Source organism: Mesoplodon mirus (assembly GCF_964341445.2).
Source record: "Mesoplodon mirus genome assembly, chromosome: 13".
NCBI lineage: Eukaryota > Metazoa > Chordata > Mammalia > Artiodactyla > Ziphiidae > Mesoplodon > Mesoplodon mirus.
In genome coordinates, this window is record NC_138989.1 from 62,787,909 (window position 1) to 62,800,660 (window position 12,752).

Here is a 12,752-nt window from a genome sequence, read left to right on the forward strand (position 1 = left end):
CGCGCGCCTTTGTGTGGCGGCAGCTGCGGCCCCAGCGCCTTTGAATGTCGAGAGGGGCCGGGAAGGGAGCCTTTCCATGGGCCATCTGTCTCCCCGCCAGCCGCCGCCCCACCGCCGCCCGCGCCCCGCGCTCCGCCTCCCGCCCCGGCGGCTCCCGCAGCCCCGCCGCCGCCCGCGCCCGCGCCCCGGAGCCGCGCCACAAAGGGCCCGCGCGCAGCCGCCGCCGCCGCCGCCGCCGCGCGAGGAGCCAGGATGGTCCTGGTCCACGTCGGCTATTTCGTGCTTCCAGTGTTTGGCTCTGTGCGAAACAGAGGTATCGCTTTTTCCTTTCGGGGTCCGCTTCGGAGCGTGGATCGCCGCGGGCACCGGGGTGGGGGCGGGCGCCGAGGGCGGCGGAGGGCTCAGGGCACACCCGCGGGGACGCGGGGCGAGCGGTGGCTTCTCCCCTCTCCCTTTTGGGGGGACCCCCAGTGTGGAGGTGGCTGCCCTCGTGGGAGCTTTTGCAGTGAAGTTAGGATTTGGCGATTTGAGTCCCTCCCTCCCTCCCTCCCCAGCCCCACTATTTATTCTTTGCGGCGGACGCGGTTCCCCCAAATCATAGCCTCTTCCCCCAATACCTAGCCCTGTGTGATCGAAGGACGGAGAGAGATACAGGACTGCGTGTGTGCGCGCGCGCGTGTGTCTGTGTGTGTAAGCGTACTTGGCTTCCTGTGATTTTTTTTTTGAGGTGTGTGTGTTTCGTGTCATTTTTGTTTGTGTTTCTCCATCATTTGGTCGTTGATACCGATGGCTGGTTAGCTGGGACCTAGCATCTGCATCTCCCATCTGCCCTATGCCATGCCCCAGCCCCCGCATTCTCATGGGCACTTGCACGATTTCCCGTCCCATCTTTTCCTCCCCTTTTAACCCTTTTTGTGTATCGCCCTTGTGCTACCCCTCCCAGCCCATGGTCTTTGTATGACAGTTGCATTTATGGGTTCAAGATGCTTGTGTGTCTGTGTGTGTGTGTATGCGAGTGTGTGCAAGTGTGTGCGCGCCTCGGAGAGTCAGACGTGCACTGCTGTGCACCCCTGGGCCGGGCCGGAGCGGGGTGCCGGCCCTTGGCTGTTGCGCTGTGTGTGAGGATGAGGTGGGACGCTGCCCCCAAGCCAGGCCTTTGCCCCGGGCAGGCGTTGACAAAGCAGCAGGCCGGCGCCGGCTTTGTTTTTAACTGTGATATATGGGGTGTGTTTGCACGGTCCCCTGCCCCACATCCCCTTTCCCTTACATTCTGCTACAACAATAGCTTGATTTTCCCCTCTTCTCTTCCCTTCACATTTCTTCCATTTTCTTTTAATCAGAAACTCCCACCTCCCAAAGCAAATCCGAGATGCATTTAGATTCATTATTATTATTTTTTCTTTTTGTACTCTGCCTCTGGACTCACATTTCTCTTCTTGGAAATGTTTCTGCTATCCTCTCCCACTCCACGTCTGCTTAAATCCCTGCTGGCTGAGGCCCTCCCCCACTCCCCCTCCCTCAAGCTCAGAATGATGTCTTCCCTTTGCGGCCAGGGCTGCTCCACCAAGTCAGAGTGGGGGGTGGCGTCGCAAGCCGGCGCTTTAGTGCGCCCCAGGGGCCCGACTGGGCAAGAGAATGAAAGCCCAGCCCTCTTTCTTTCAGCCCAGCTGTCCCCAGACCCAGCCTGTCCCCAGAACCTAAAAGGCAAGGTTGGCCCCCTTAGGCCTGTTTGAACCACAGTTTTTTCGTGTGATGATAGAATGATGACATTCTGCATTTATCAAATCTTTTTTTTTCTTCATTGTGTAGCTCAGTGAATGGTCAACTCGCTGCTGTGTGCGCTGTGACCCTTCTGCCTCCGCATTTAGCTGTATTGTGACACCCCTCTTAACCATCTCCTGTCTCCATCTGAGGAAGGCATTGCTATTTAAGCGGCAGTATCCCCTATCTCAGGCCAGCCTAGCAGTGGGGGGCGGTGGTGGAGTGGGTGTGTGAAGAATAGGAATGGGGGGGCTGGGTGAGATCTCCCTTGAAATGCCAACCCCTCCCCCAATACACAATTATATCTTATTACTTGGCATTTCCTCTTAAAACGGGTGTGGAACATTACACTAGGCAGAAATTCAAAAATGATTAAGAAGGATGTTGAGCCTGAAAGTATAATTATCCTGATTAAATCATTATCATCCTCATTAATACCACCAATCTCTAAATACCATTGCAGGATGCTGATTCCATGTTTTGAAATTCAAATTGCTCAGCTGCCTTTAAATTTTATTTTTAATACACCCCCACCTCAAAAAAAAAAAAAAAAACACCCAAGAAAACAAATTCTGCCAGTCAGTCAAAGTTTACTTTCATGGCAAACACGCCCATAGGAAATTCAAGGGCTGAGGGTTAACTGGGCTGTGAGTAAAATTTAGCACAATGTGATAAGAATTCATGACCTTCCGATAGAGGATACTAATGCTTAACTCAACAAGGTCCTAAACCACAATCTTCTTGTAAAATTATTAGATAGCTTGCCAGCTTAAATCTGTTCCTTTTAGTTTCCATTGTAGTAGTATAGGATGTAGGCCATTTCAGAATAGATGTAGAGAAATAACCATTTTTGTATCTCATCTTGTTTAGCCGAGTACATTGCAGTGTAAATCCCTGTTAAGTGGATTCCTTTTGCCTTGGCTTGGAGGCTGTAGCACCCCATTTCCCACTTACCTGGGTGGCCATCAGCTAGCTTCCTGGTAGCACCCAGGCATAAGTGAAGAGATTATACTTAGTCAGAGGCAAAAAATAATAAATATAGAGATGAAAATTTTTTGATGAAATGACAGTTGCTGCTACTCTGAAAATTTGGTGTAGCAAGGTCCTTGACTTAAGGGGGAGCCATAGCCATGGTGTCTTAACTGTTTCGTTGTACAATGTCAAGAGCATCTTTGGACATCCGCCCTGGCCCTCAGAGCTGCCCCTTTAACAGCCGGCTCCCTTCTGCCGCCTCGCTGGCCAGACCTGCTTGAAAACTGAAACAAAACAGCAGCAATAAAGAATAAGGCCCCTACTTCAAGGGCCCTTCCAAAATAAAGTCCCAAGTGGCCTCCCCAGATTGCCATTTGGCAATCTGAAAAGAAAGAGAAGAGAAAAAAGAAAAGAAAAGAGAAAGGATCCCCAGCAAAATGGTTTTCCATTAAACAGGGATAGCGTGTTCTGCTGTGCTGAATTACTTCCTGTTCTTATTTTGTGGGTAATTTTTTCTGTATCAAATATCCTTTCGGTTGTGTATCTTTTTCACCTTTTCTTGTACTAAAACTAAAGCATGATCTGTATTTTTTTACATCCCCCAGTTGACAATGTACAGCGCTCGGTTAGAGATGTTACCCTGCTGAAACGTACTGTGCTCGTGTAGCCCGGGCCATCTGCTCATTGTACGCTGCTTTTGTTCTGTTGCCCTTCCGAAGCATGGTGGGCCCAGCCTTTTTTTTTTTGTATCGTGTGCATGATGACATTGTTACACACAGAATCCACTAATACTAATATACAATCTCTCAATAAAGAACTAGTTTCCTATATTAACCTAGTGTGCTTTTTCTCTTGCTGTTTTCCCATTTATTGTTGTATCCTGCTGTTTAGATTTTCCCCCTTGCTTTTCTATTCCCACCCTCACCCACCCACCCACCACTCCCACCTCCCATTGTAAGACTTGAGTGAATGCCTTCTGGTTTTTTTTTTTTTTAACTTTTGTTTTGTTTTGTTTTGTTTTGTGGTACAGATATGGTGACTTTAATCTCATCTAGTCCATATCTTTCTACGGCAGATGTCTGGGGCAATGCGGGGGTGGGTCAGTTGTCCTGTCACGCCAAACTAGCTCTACTGCATAGAAGGAACTCCTATCTTTGGCTACCTGTGTACCCACCCAATAGCCTCCACATTTCATCTCAGTTTCCAAGTTACATGGGCACTCAGTTTATGATGCTGGTGAAGAGGTGGGGCTGTAACACTTAGGTTGAGAAAAGGGATACTGTTCTTAACTAGCAATCTTGTAGCATTTCAGACTTGCCTGAAAAACCCATTTTCAGTTGTGTTTTAACTTTTCTTTTTACTGTTTTATTGATTTACTGTCCTTATAAGTCATGCTGGGGGTGACATGTTACATGCAGTTGAAGCCATGATCTGGAATTTCAAAGTACCCTCTTCTGTGTGCATATTTAAATTGTTGGGACCTGTGATGTAAGTTTTGCCTTGAGATCCTGCATAAGGAAGATGTTTGAAACAGAAACCAACTCAGACCACTCCCACATTCATCCCAGGGCCAGCAGCCTGACCTGTTACTGTAGGAATAAGAGGGTCTGTGCCCTCTGCAGGCTGTGAGCCATTTAAAGCTGATTACAGCCTAGTTTCCTGACAGCTGCCTCATCTGTGGCCGTAGTGCCCCCCTTGAGAAAGAAAGCCAGATCTCTGCCATTGTCAGAGTGTGTTGGGGGGATCAGGAAGGAAGTCATGACCTTACCCCAAATTGAATTGGAAGAAGAGCCCTTAAAATATGTCTTTTTTCCATAATTATATTTGAGGAGCCAGTGGAGAGGTACTTTTTCCCCAAAGTGGAACCCAAATTCAAGCATTTGTCAATTACACCTAGTCAAGTTCAGCCCAGAACAAGCCTTGACAAATGAGGCGTTTTAGTCACCGCGGAAATTAGTTGATTAAAGAAATTCATGGTTCCTTAAAAGGGTCATCGTTCTGGAGCCGCTCTTCCTTGGGCCAATGTGCTTCCTCCTCGCTCCCGTAGGCTGTCTCCTGGCCCGCCTCTGCCCCCTGCCAGCGTCCCTTTCCCAGGCAGGCGCACCCCTGCCTGACCACAGCGCTTCCTTGCCTTCTTTGGGGCTTGGTGCGGCTCTCCGCTCCCCCCATGGCTGCCCTTTCTGCTCTGGCCCTTTGTTCTCATGCTCTCTCCAGCCCAGAAGGGAAAGCTGAGCTGATTTACTGTGACACATGGACACACATGCAAGTTCCCAGCAGAGGCTCATGCTGTAGTTTTTGTAAGAAGGGATATGCAGGTCTTCAAGGATTTTGTTTCTCCCCCTCCTTCTTCTCCTCTCCTTCTCATTTTATTTTGGTTTTCATGAAATGTTTAATTTTGTTCCTAGTTTGAGAAAGCAAAATAAACCATCTTCCGACCAACCTCAACAATAAGGAAAACTCAATAAGGAAAACTACCCCAACTCAGGTGATGGCCGTCATTTCTGTCCTAGAGAGCAGTAGTTCATTAGATTGCTATTAAGCAACTCTAAGATTTTATTTCTTTAAGTGAATGTTACGTATGTTGGAATTATTTGGTCAATACGTTTTGAGGATGGTTTAGTAACCTAGTAATAACAAAGAAAGTTAGTGGGTTAATGGGAAGTCATGTTTTAGCAATTTATCAAATGCATACTATGTTTTCATCCAGATTGTCAGAATAAACATATTTATCTGAAGGAGGCTTTTCCTCTGACTGGATGATCCAGTCATGACAAAGCCATTGTACTTTATATCTACTCTCTCAGCCAACAGATGTGTACCTGTTTTAATAAAGTTTAACTCTAAAGGATTTTGGAAAAGCCTTCTGCTCACAGATCCTACACTGAACTTTGTAATAAGATGGGACATAGTTCTTGCTTATGGCTTTTTCTTTTGAGTAAGAGAACTTCTTTCCTGAAACTAGCACCAGATAAGGTCCACCTAATTGAGGAGCTTACTTGAATAATAGTTCTCATAAATCAGCAAATACTATTAATCACTCAAGGTTATGGGAAAAGAGCACCAAGAGTCTCCATGCCCTAATATGCTGATAACAGAGACTGGGCCACCTCTCACCTCTCTTCCTTTCGTAGTTTGCTCACTTCCTGCCCTACGCACTATGTCCTTCCCACCTTTAAATAAGCAGCCTGCGGTGTCCATTGGAAACCTTAATGCTTTTCTGGGCTAGGGAAGCAACAGCTCTGTGCTGGATCCAAGTGCAATGTGAAACCCCTTTCCTGGCCAGGAGACACAGGCCCTTGACTCCGACTCAGGGAGTGACTGGATGTCTCAGTCCTAGCTGACCACGGTTGCTCAAATGTGCAAGACACTTGTGCCTTGGCTTCTCTTTGAATCTAAATAGCTCTTTAAAAATTCCTGGCTTAACATAATATGAATGTGAATTAGTTTTTATTAGTATGGTATGGTTTGGCCACAGATGAACCAATATATTTCTAAGAGAATCAGAGGGGAAAGCTTACCTTAGAGAGGCTCAGATTTTCTGGATGATTTAAAAACTAAAAGCAAACATTCAGAACCCCACAGCCGAACCACTTGCAATGCCTGTATTTTCATGTATTCAGTCATTCATTCATTCACTGACTCACTTGTTTGTTCATTTAGTTAATGAGTGTTCATTGAATTCCTACTTGGGGCCAAGTGAAGCAGTGTAGGATCTGGGTGCCTGCCCTCCTGAGGCTTATGCTGAGGCTGGAAGATGAATGCTTAGGAAACCAGACGCTGAGATGTTCTGTGCCACAGCACCCAAACGGATGGCAAGGACATCCTGACTTGAGGTGGGAAGAGCTTGGAGCAGTCCAGTGGTTGAGCCCTACTCCAGTCTTGACTGGGAAGGGTGAACTTAGGCCACTGCTCTGAGCATCATCTAAACAATGACTATCATTATACCTACCTGATAGGGTGTGTGGTGTGCAGACTTTTCAAAGGCACCTGGCACAGAGCAGGTGCCTTGGGCGTGCTAGGTGGCTGCCCCCATCCCCCACACCTGTAGGAATTTACTGGCCAAGGGATCAAATAAAGTCAGGGATGACTTGCTGAGGAAGTGGGGTTGAGATGTGCCTCAAAGGTTGGTATGTATACAGGAGGAAGAGAAGCGAGAGCTCCAGGTGGGGACCGGAATGGAGTGAGACTTTGGCCAAGGTCAAGTGGCTCTGCTGATTTGCCAAGAACAGAGAGTGCTTATGAGGAGGGGTGTGTGTGTGTGTGTGTGTGTGTGTGTGTGTGTGTGTCTCGGGGTATGTGTGCAGACCTGTTGCCTTGCACATCTTCGGGAGGCACTGGGACCATTGTCCTGTCTTTGAATGGTTCTCCTGAGAGCACATCTCCAGGGGATAAGCAACATGAGGTTGGGAGAATAAGGGAGAAAAGGCTGCAAGATATTTTGAAGTCAGTTTCTGAAGACCTTTGGAAGATTTGGCAGAGTTTGGACTTGCTCCTTTAGCCACTGGGGGCTGTCTGGGGAGAGTGGTGCTTCAACAACTTCTTATTCTGGCAGCTGATGACAGGGAGTGAGCCCAGGGGGCTGAGCCGGGGAGGAGGCCGTGGTGGGCATCCAGGGCTGTTGGAAGCCCAAAGCAGGGCTCCGGGGGAGGAGGGCTTGCAAGAGGGGCCTTCGCATAGGAGGAAGTGAGCAGAACTGAGTCAATGGGGAGGGGCTCAGGGGCGGGAGGTCTGGGGGTGCCTGGGAAAATGTAAGACCATGAAGACAAACAGGGAAGATGGGAGGAACAGTCAATTTGGGGGATAGGTTAGTTCAGCGTGCGGAAAAATAGAATTTGAGGTGCAGAAAGTGGCAGAGGGAAGGGGACCACGGCAATGTCCTGGGATTTGAGACTTCTAGGACCCGGATAGAGTAGAAAATTAATTTTGATGATAAAAATGTATCATATTTACATGACACACCCTCAAAAAACTCTCCCTCCGTGCCTTACTTGGCTATACAGATGCATCTTTAGTTATACAGGTCACACTTTCAGCAACCTCTCTGCCGACACTGACTCCCTCAGGGAGCTGTGCCCCCCATCTCAGTTTGAACAACTTTTATCAAACTTCACCCTTCTTGAGAAGAGAGAGGTGGCCCAAGGCCGGCAGGTGGCAGGATCACTGCCTCCAGTTTGCAGAAAAGTTCGGCCCTCCCCACGTGAGGAGGATAGCAGAGTCGGGGAGAAGGATGGGGCAGGGGTTTGGCAGCTGGGGATGAGGGCAGGGTGTGAGAGGGGGGGCCCGGGCTCTGACTTCAGCATTCGTCCTGTCTGCAGAGAGTGGATTTTCCCTAACTCAAAGCTCTTTCTCTTCTGTTATCTTATTTCCTCCCCAACCTGGGAGGAGGTAATTGGGGACCAGAGGAGGCAACTGAGGCCAAGGATGGGGAAAGTCCATCCCTGCCCACCCCCAGCTAGGAAATGGCTGAGCCAGAAGTGGATGCCAGGTGACTAGCCGGCCGGCTGTGGTTCCCTGCACTGCCTCCATGGCCTGTACACTGTTAGGAACCCTCTTGAAACCAAGACAAGCATTGGAAAGGAATCCCTGCTTTTCCTCCATGTCGGGGGGCATCAATTTGTCCGCATTGGGAGAGGCCTCTGTCCAGCTCACGGACGGCCATGCTGTGAGGCAGGTCAAGTCCCCAACCTCGAGCTCTTCTCCTGGAAGGGGAGGCTGAGAGCCAGGGAAGGTGCATAGTGGACCAGAGAGACCCCTGGGTAGGAAATGAGCAGGGGCTGGAACCCCGTGGTGAGCCCTTCAGCCTGCAGACTCTGGCTCGGAGGAGGCCTGGCCGGCTTAACTGGGGGACACTCTGCTCTGATTGCCACCTAAATAACCAGGTGTTGCCCTTTGAGGACTTTGGCTCCCAAGTCATGAGCACATTTCCCAAGCTTCCTTAGGTCATTGTAATGCCTTCGCAGATTCTGTCTATGTTATATCATCAAGTAGAAGAATCACATTTTGGAAAGTTTAGAAAATAGACCAAAAGGAAAAAAATCTCTTAGGAGTCCACCTCTCTGTGATCACTTTAGTGAAAGGCCTTCCACATTTTTGTTCATACTCATATATGTCTTTTTTGTAGAGCTGTAAACAGTGATATACACTTCTGCATCCTCCAGTTTTTCTAATTTAACATATCGAAAGCCTTTTCATGTTTTGCTAAGCTGTCTTCACCAGCATCACTTTGAATGGCTTCACCATATTCCACTTGAATGGTGGCTCTGCATTCGGGCTTGGTGGTTTGTGAGGCACCCAATCGCCCTGGGTCACGGGCCACTCCTGCTGGTCTACCTGTGACCTCCCGCAGGCTGCTGTTTGGCCACTGGAGGGTAGGGGGTTAGTGGAATCTGACAGCTTCCAGGCCTCTCTGCTCACCGTCAGCCCCTTCCATCAATGGGCCCAAAGAGGGGGAAGGAAGGTCAGGAAAGAGGGTGTGGGGAAGGAAGATTTGGATAAATTCTTCTGAGACCTGGGTTCTGGTCTTTGTTCTGCTACAAACGTCCACTGTGATCTTGAGCAAGTCAGCTTCCTTCATGGGGTCTCAGTTCCCCCATCGGTCAAATGGGGATGATGGGTCCATTGTTTCTGCCTTACAGGACTTGTCACATGAAGTAATACACATGAAAAGAAGTAAGAAGCCAGCCAGAGACAACAGTACCAATAATGGCCCATTATTCAGGAGGTAGTGCTCAGACAGGCTGCGCAGGACGGTGGGCGCAGCCCTGCTTTGAGGCTGCTCTGCCAATAACCCCCCCTGTGACATGCTGGCGAGTCTGACTGCTCTGGGTCTGTACCTCCTATCTGCCAAAGGAGATAATTGCCCCTAATTGCCCCCTTCCTGCTCTAAAAAACTGTGATTTCCTCTTGATGAGAATAACTTACATTTCCATTGCTTTTGGCCTCTTCACTGGGCAGCAGCCGTGCACGTTGGTGCTCAGTACATAGGCACCTACCCGTCCACCGGCCGCCTTCGGAGGGACAGGGGGGCAGCAGTGACTCCTGGCGGCTCCGCCACGGCGGTGAGCGCTCCCCCTGGGAGTCCTGAGCCTGGGGTCCCTCCTGCTTTCTGGTGCTGCTGCTCTGTTGGGCCTCTGAGCAAGAACTTCCCTGCGGCATCGTTGCTTCCTCTTGCCATCCTTTCCCTTAAACCTCCCCCTGAGGTGTGCCACTTCGGGGCAGCAGGGGAGTCGGCCCTCCAGGAAGTCACCCACGTGGAAGGGCTCAGCTGCTCCTCCTAGGAGGTGGGGACGCAGTGGGGTGGAGGAGAGGAAGTGGCGGCTGCTGACTCAGCACCACCCTGCGGGTGGAGAGGGGGTGGAGGAGCTCTCTGAGGCTGGGAGGAAGTGAGAATTCAGCCAACACCTGTCTCAAGGAAGGGCAGGAAGCTTTGGAACAGCTGCTGCTCCTTCTCTGGGGCTGCGAGTGGGAGAGAAGGGGGTGGAGGCCCGCTCAAGGCTCTTCCTCCCCCCGCAGCCTGTTTGCTCGGCTCCAGCACTCCACCCCGCATCTGCCAGGGCCTCCAGGCCACCCCCTCCCCACTGCTCAGGGGCCCCACCACGCTGCCTGCCCCCAACGCCATCGTGCTGCCGCCTAGAGCACTTACTCTGAGGGTGCTCATGGGGGAATGCGTCCAGCCGCCCAGCGCTGGGGGCACCGGGCTTCCCTAAGCCAAGGGGTGGCCCTTCCCGCGGGGCCCTCAGTCTCCCTGGCACTCCCTGGAAGGGCAACTGGCCTGAGCAGGCCTACTGCTCCGCCAGCACGGCCCTGCCGACCAGCGCTGAGGGGTCCGGTTCTGGGGACGGTGAGGCGGTGATGGAAATACCTGGATCCATGGGCCGCTTCCCTCCTTCGAGGCTCCCTGAACTGCTGGTCACCCCTGGCCCAGTGGCCTGTGTGCCTCACTTGGTACTGAGGGAGGGAGCCACAAGAGGTAACTGCACAGGACTTCGGCCCTGGCTCAGCTGGTGGTGGCCGAGCCCCTCTCGGACACCAGGGTGGGTAGGCCCAACCTTGGCTTCCCCTTTGGTGGACTCATGTCCCTCGGGGCCTAGGAGGGAGTCAGGCATGAAGAGGTGTTCAGTCAGCTGGTCCACAGGGAAGCTGGGCCTTGGACGGGGCTCCTGCCTGACTGCTTTTGGGCGAGGAGAAACTGAGGCTCCCAGGCAGCGGTGCCAGGAAGCAGGGTGGCCACAGAGCCACAGCCGGAGTTGGAGGGGGAGGGGAAGGGAGGTAGTAAGAGGCCCCGAGAGGGAGCTTGGGCCCTCTGGCACCTGAGGAATCCAGCCTTCTTCCCACCGGGAGGAATGGGGCTGCAGGAGGTGTGAGGGGAAGAGAGGCCACGTGGGCATAAAGGAAGCAAGAGCCATCAGCCCCCACCTGAGCAGGTGAGCTGGGAGTGTGATGACGTAGGCCGAGGAGGAACCCAAACATGAACCTGGGACGGTGTTTGCCCAGCTCATCCCCATCCCATCCTGAAGGGTCCCCACCAGCCCAAACTTCCCGCAGGCGAGAGGTGGAGGAAGGAAGGAGTGAGAAGTATAGACGGTAGGAGGAGGAGGTTAGAGACGCACTGTCTCTTCACTGAGCCCCACTTCTCAGCAGGAAGCACCCACCTCTTGGGTCCTTACTAAGTCTGTGCCGGTGCCTGCAGAGTCCTGCCTTGTGTTCGCCTCGGTGGGTGGGCCTGGCTTGCCCACCAGACTAGACGGGAGACCGGACAGATGTGCAACAGACAAAGGGCAGAACCCTTGACTTGGGTCAAGAAAAGGGTCTTGCCACACCACAGAATTAACACAGCGTGGTTTTCAGTTTTCTTACTAAATTTGGATAAAAGGAGATTTTTATATTAAACTAAGCAAGGAACTCTTATGCCACCAGTTACAAATTTTGCATGGACTTTTTTTTTTTTTTTAATTGCGGTACGCGGGTCTCTCACTGTTGTGGCCTCTCCCGTTGCGGAGCACAGGCTCCGGACGCGCAGGCTCAGTGGCCATGCCTCACGGGCCCAGCTGCGCCGTGGCATGTGGGATCTTCCCGGACCGGGACACGAACCTGTGTCCCCTGCATCGGCAGGCGGAATCTCAACCACTGCGCCACCAGGGAAGCCCCGCATGGACTTTTGAGTGAAAACATAGGACTTTAATGACATATTTCATTCACGCACTCCAGGCCAGTCCATACCCCTACGGCTGGGGGGCTGGGGTCGTTTCACACCCCTCTGACATTTGGGCCCTCCTGGGGAAGAGTGTGAGGGGCGCTCCTGGGTAATCCAAGGCCTTCTCTTTGAAGAAGTGGGAACCCAAGCCTGTCCAGAGGCTGGAGTAGCTAAGCCAGCTCCCAAGGGGCCTGGTCAGGACTGCGACCCAGGCCGCTTGACCCCGAGGGCCAGCGCTCTTCTCGGGTCTTGACTCTAGGCCAGCTGGAGGCGGCCCAAGCTCCAGTAACTCCAGCAGGATGGTCAAGGGGCATTTTGTGGGGGACAGGACTGGGCGAGGCTGAAGACAGCATGGGGTTTAACTGGGCAGAGGGAGAAGGGTGGCATTTCAACATGGTGGCCGATTCACATGTATTCCTAGTCTGCAGAGCCAAGGCCAGGACTGGGAGCCACGGTCTGAGAGGAGAGGGCAGCGGACGAGACAACCCCATGAACTGGCGTGGGAGGAGGGCCTTCCTGTGGGGGGCACTCAGCAGAGGGCTGTCCATGGTACTGTAAGGACTCTCTTTTTTTTTTCTTTTTTTACAGTGATAAAATATACATAGCATAAAATTTGCCATTTTAACCATTTTATAGTGTACACTTCAGTGACATTGAGTACATCCATCGTGCTTTGCCACCATTACCACTCTCTACTTCCAAAACTTTTTCATTACCCCCATCAGAAACTCAGGGCCCCGTTGACCTTGAGGCCTGTTCCCAGGTAGGGCCAAGCTGTGCTTGCTGGGCCCCTTCCAGGATGGAGGGGGAGATTAAGTGGTGGCAA

At 51.6% G+C, this 12,752-nt stretch overlaps 1 protein-coding gene across 1 annotated transcript in view; it reads left to right on the plus strand.

Annotated features, from left to right (window-relative positions):
- Window positions 1-237: 237 nt before the first annotated feature.
- ARK2C (arkadia (RNF111) C-terminal like ring finger ubiquitin ligase 2C) overlaps window positions 238-12,752 on the plus strand; it is a gene marked incomplete at its 3' end in the record, with an annotated part of 105,908 nt that continues 93,393 nt past the window's right edge. The window contains exon 1 of the mRNA XM_082640863.1: window positions 238-313. Within this exon, the coding sequence (XP_082496989.1) occupies window positions 253-313 (61 nt within the window). The 5' untranslated portion in view covers window positions 238-252. The remainder of the gene's footprint in view (window positions 314-12,752) is intronic.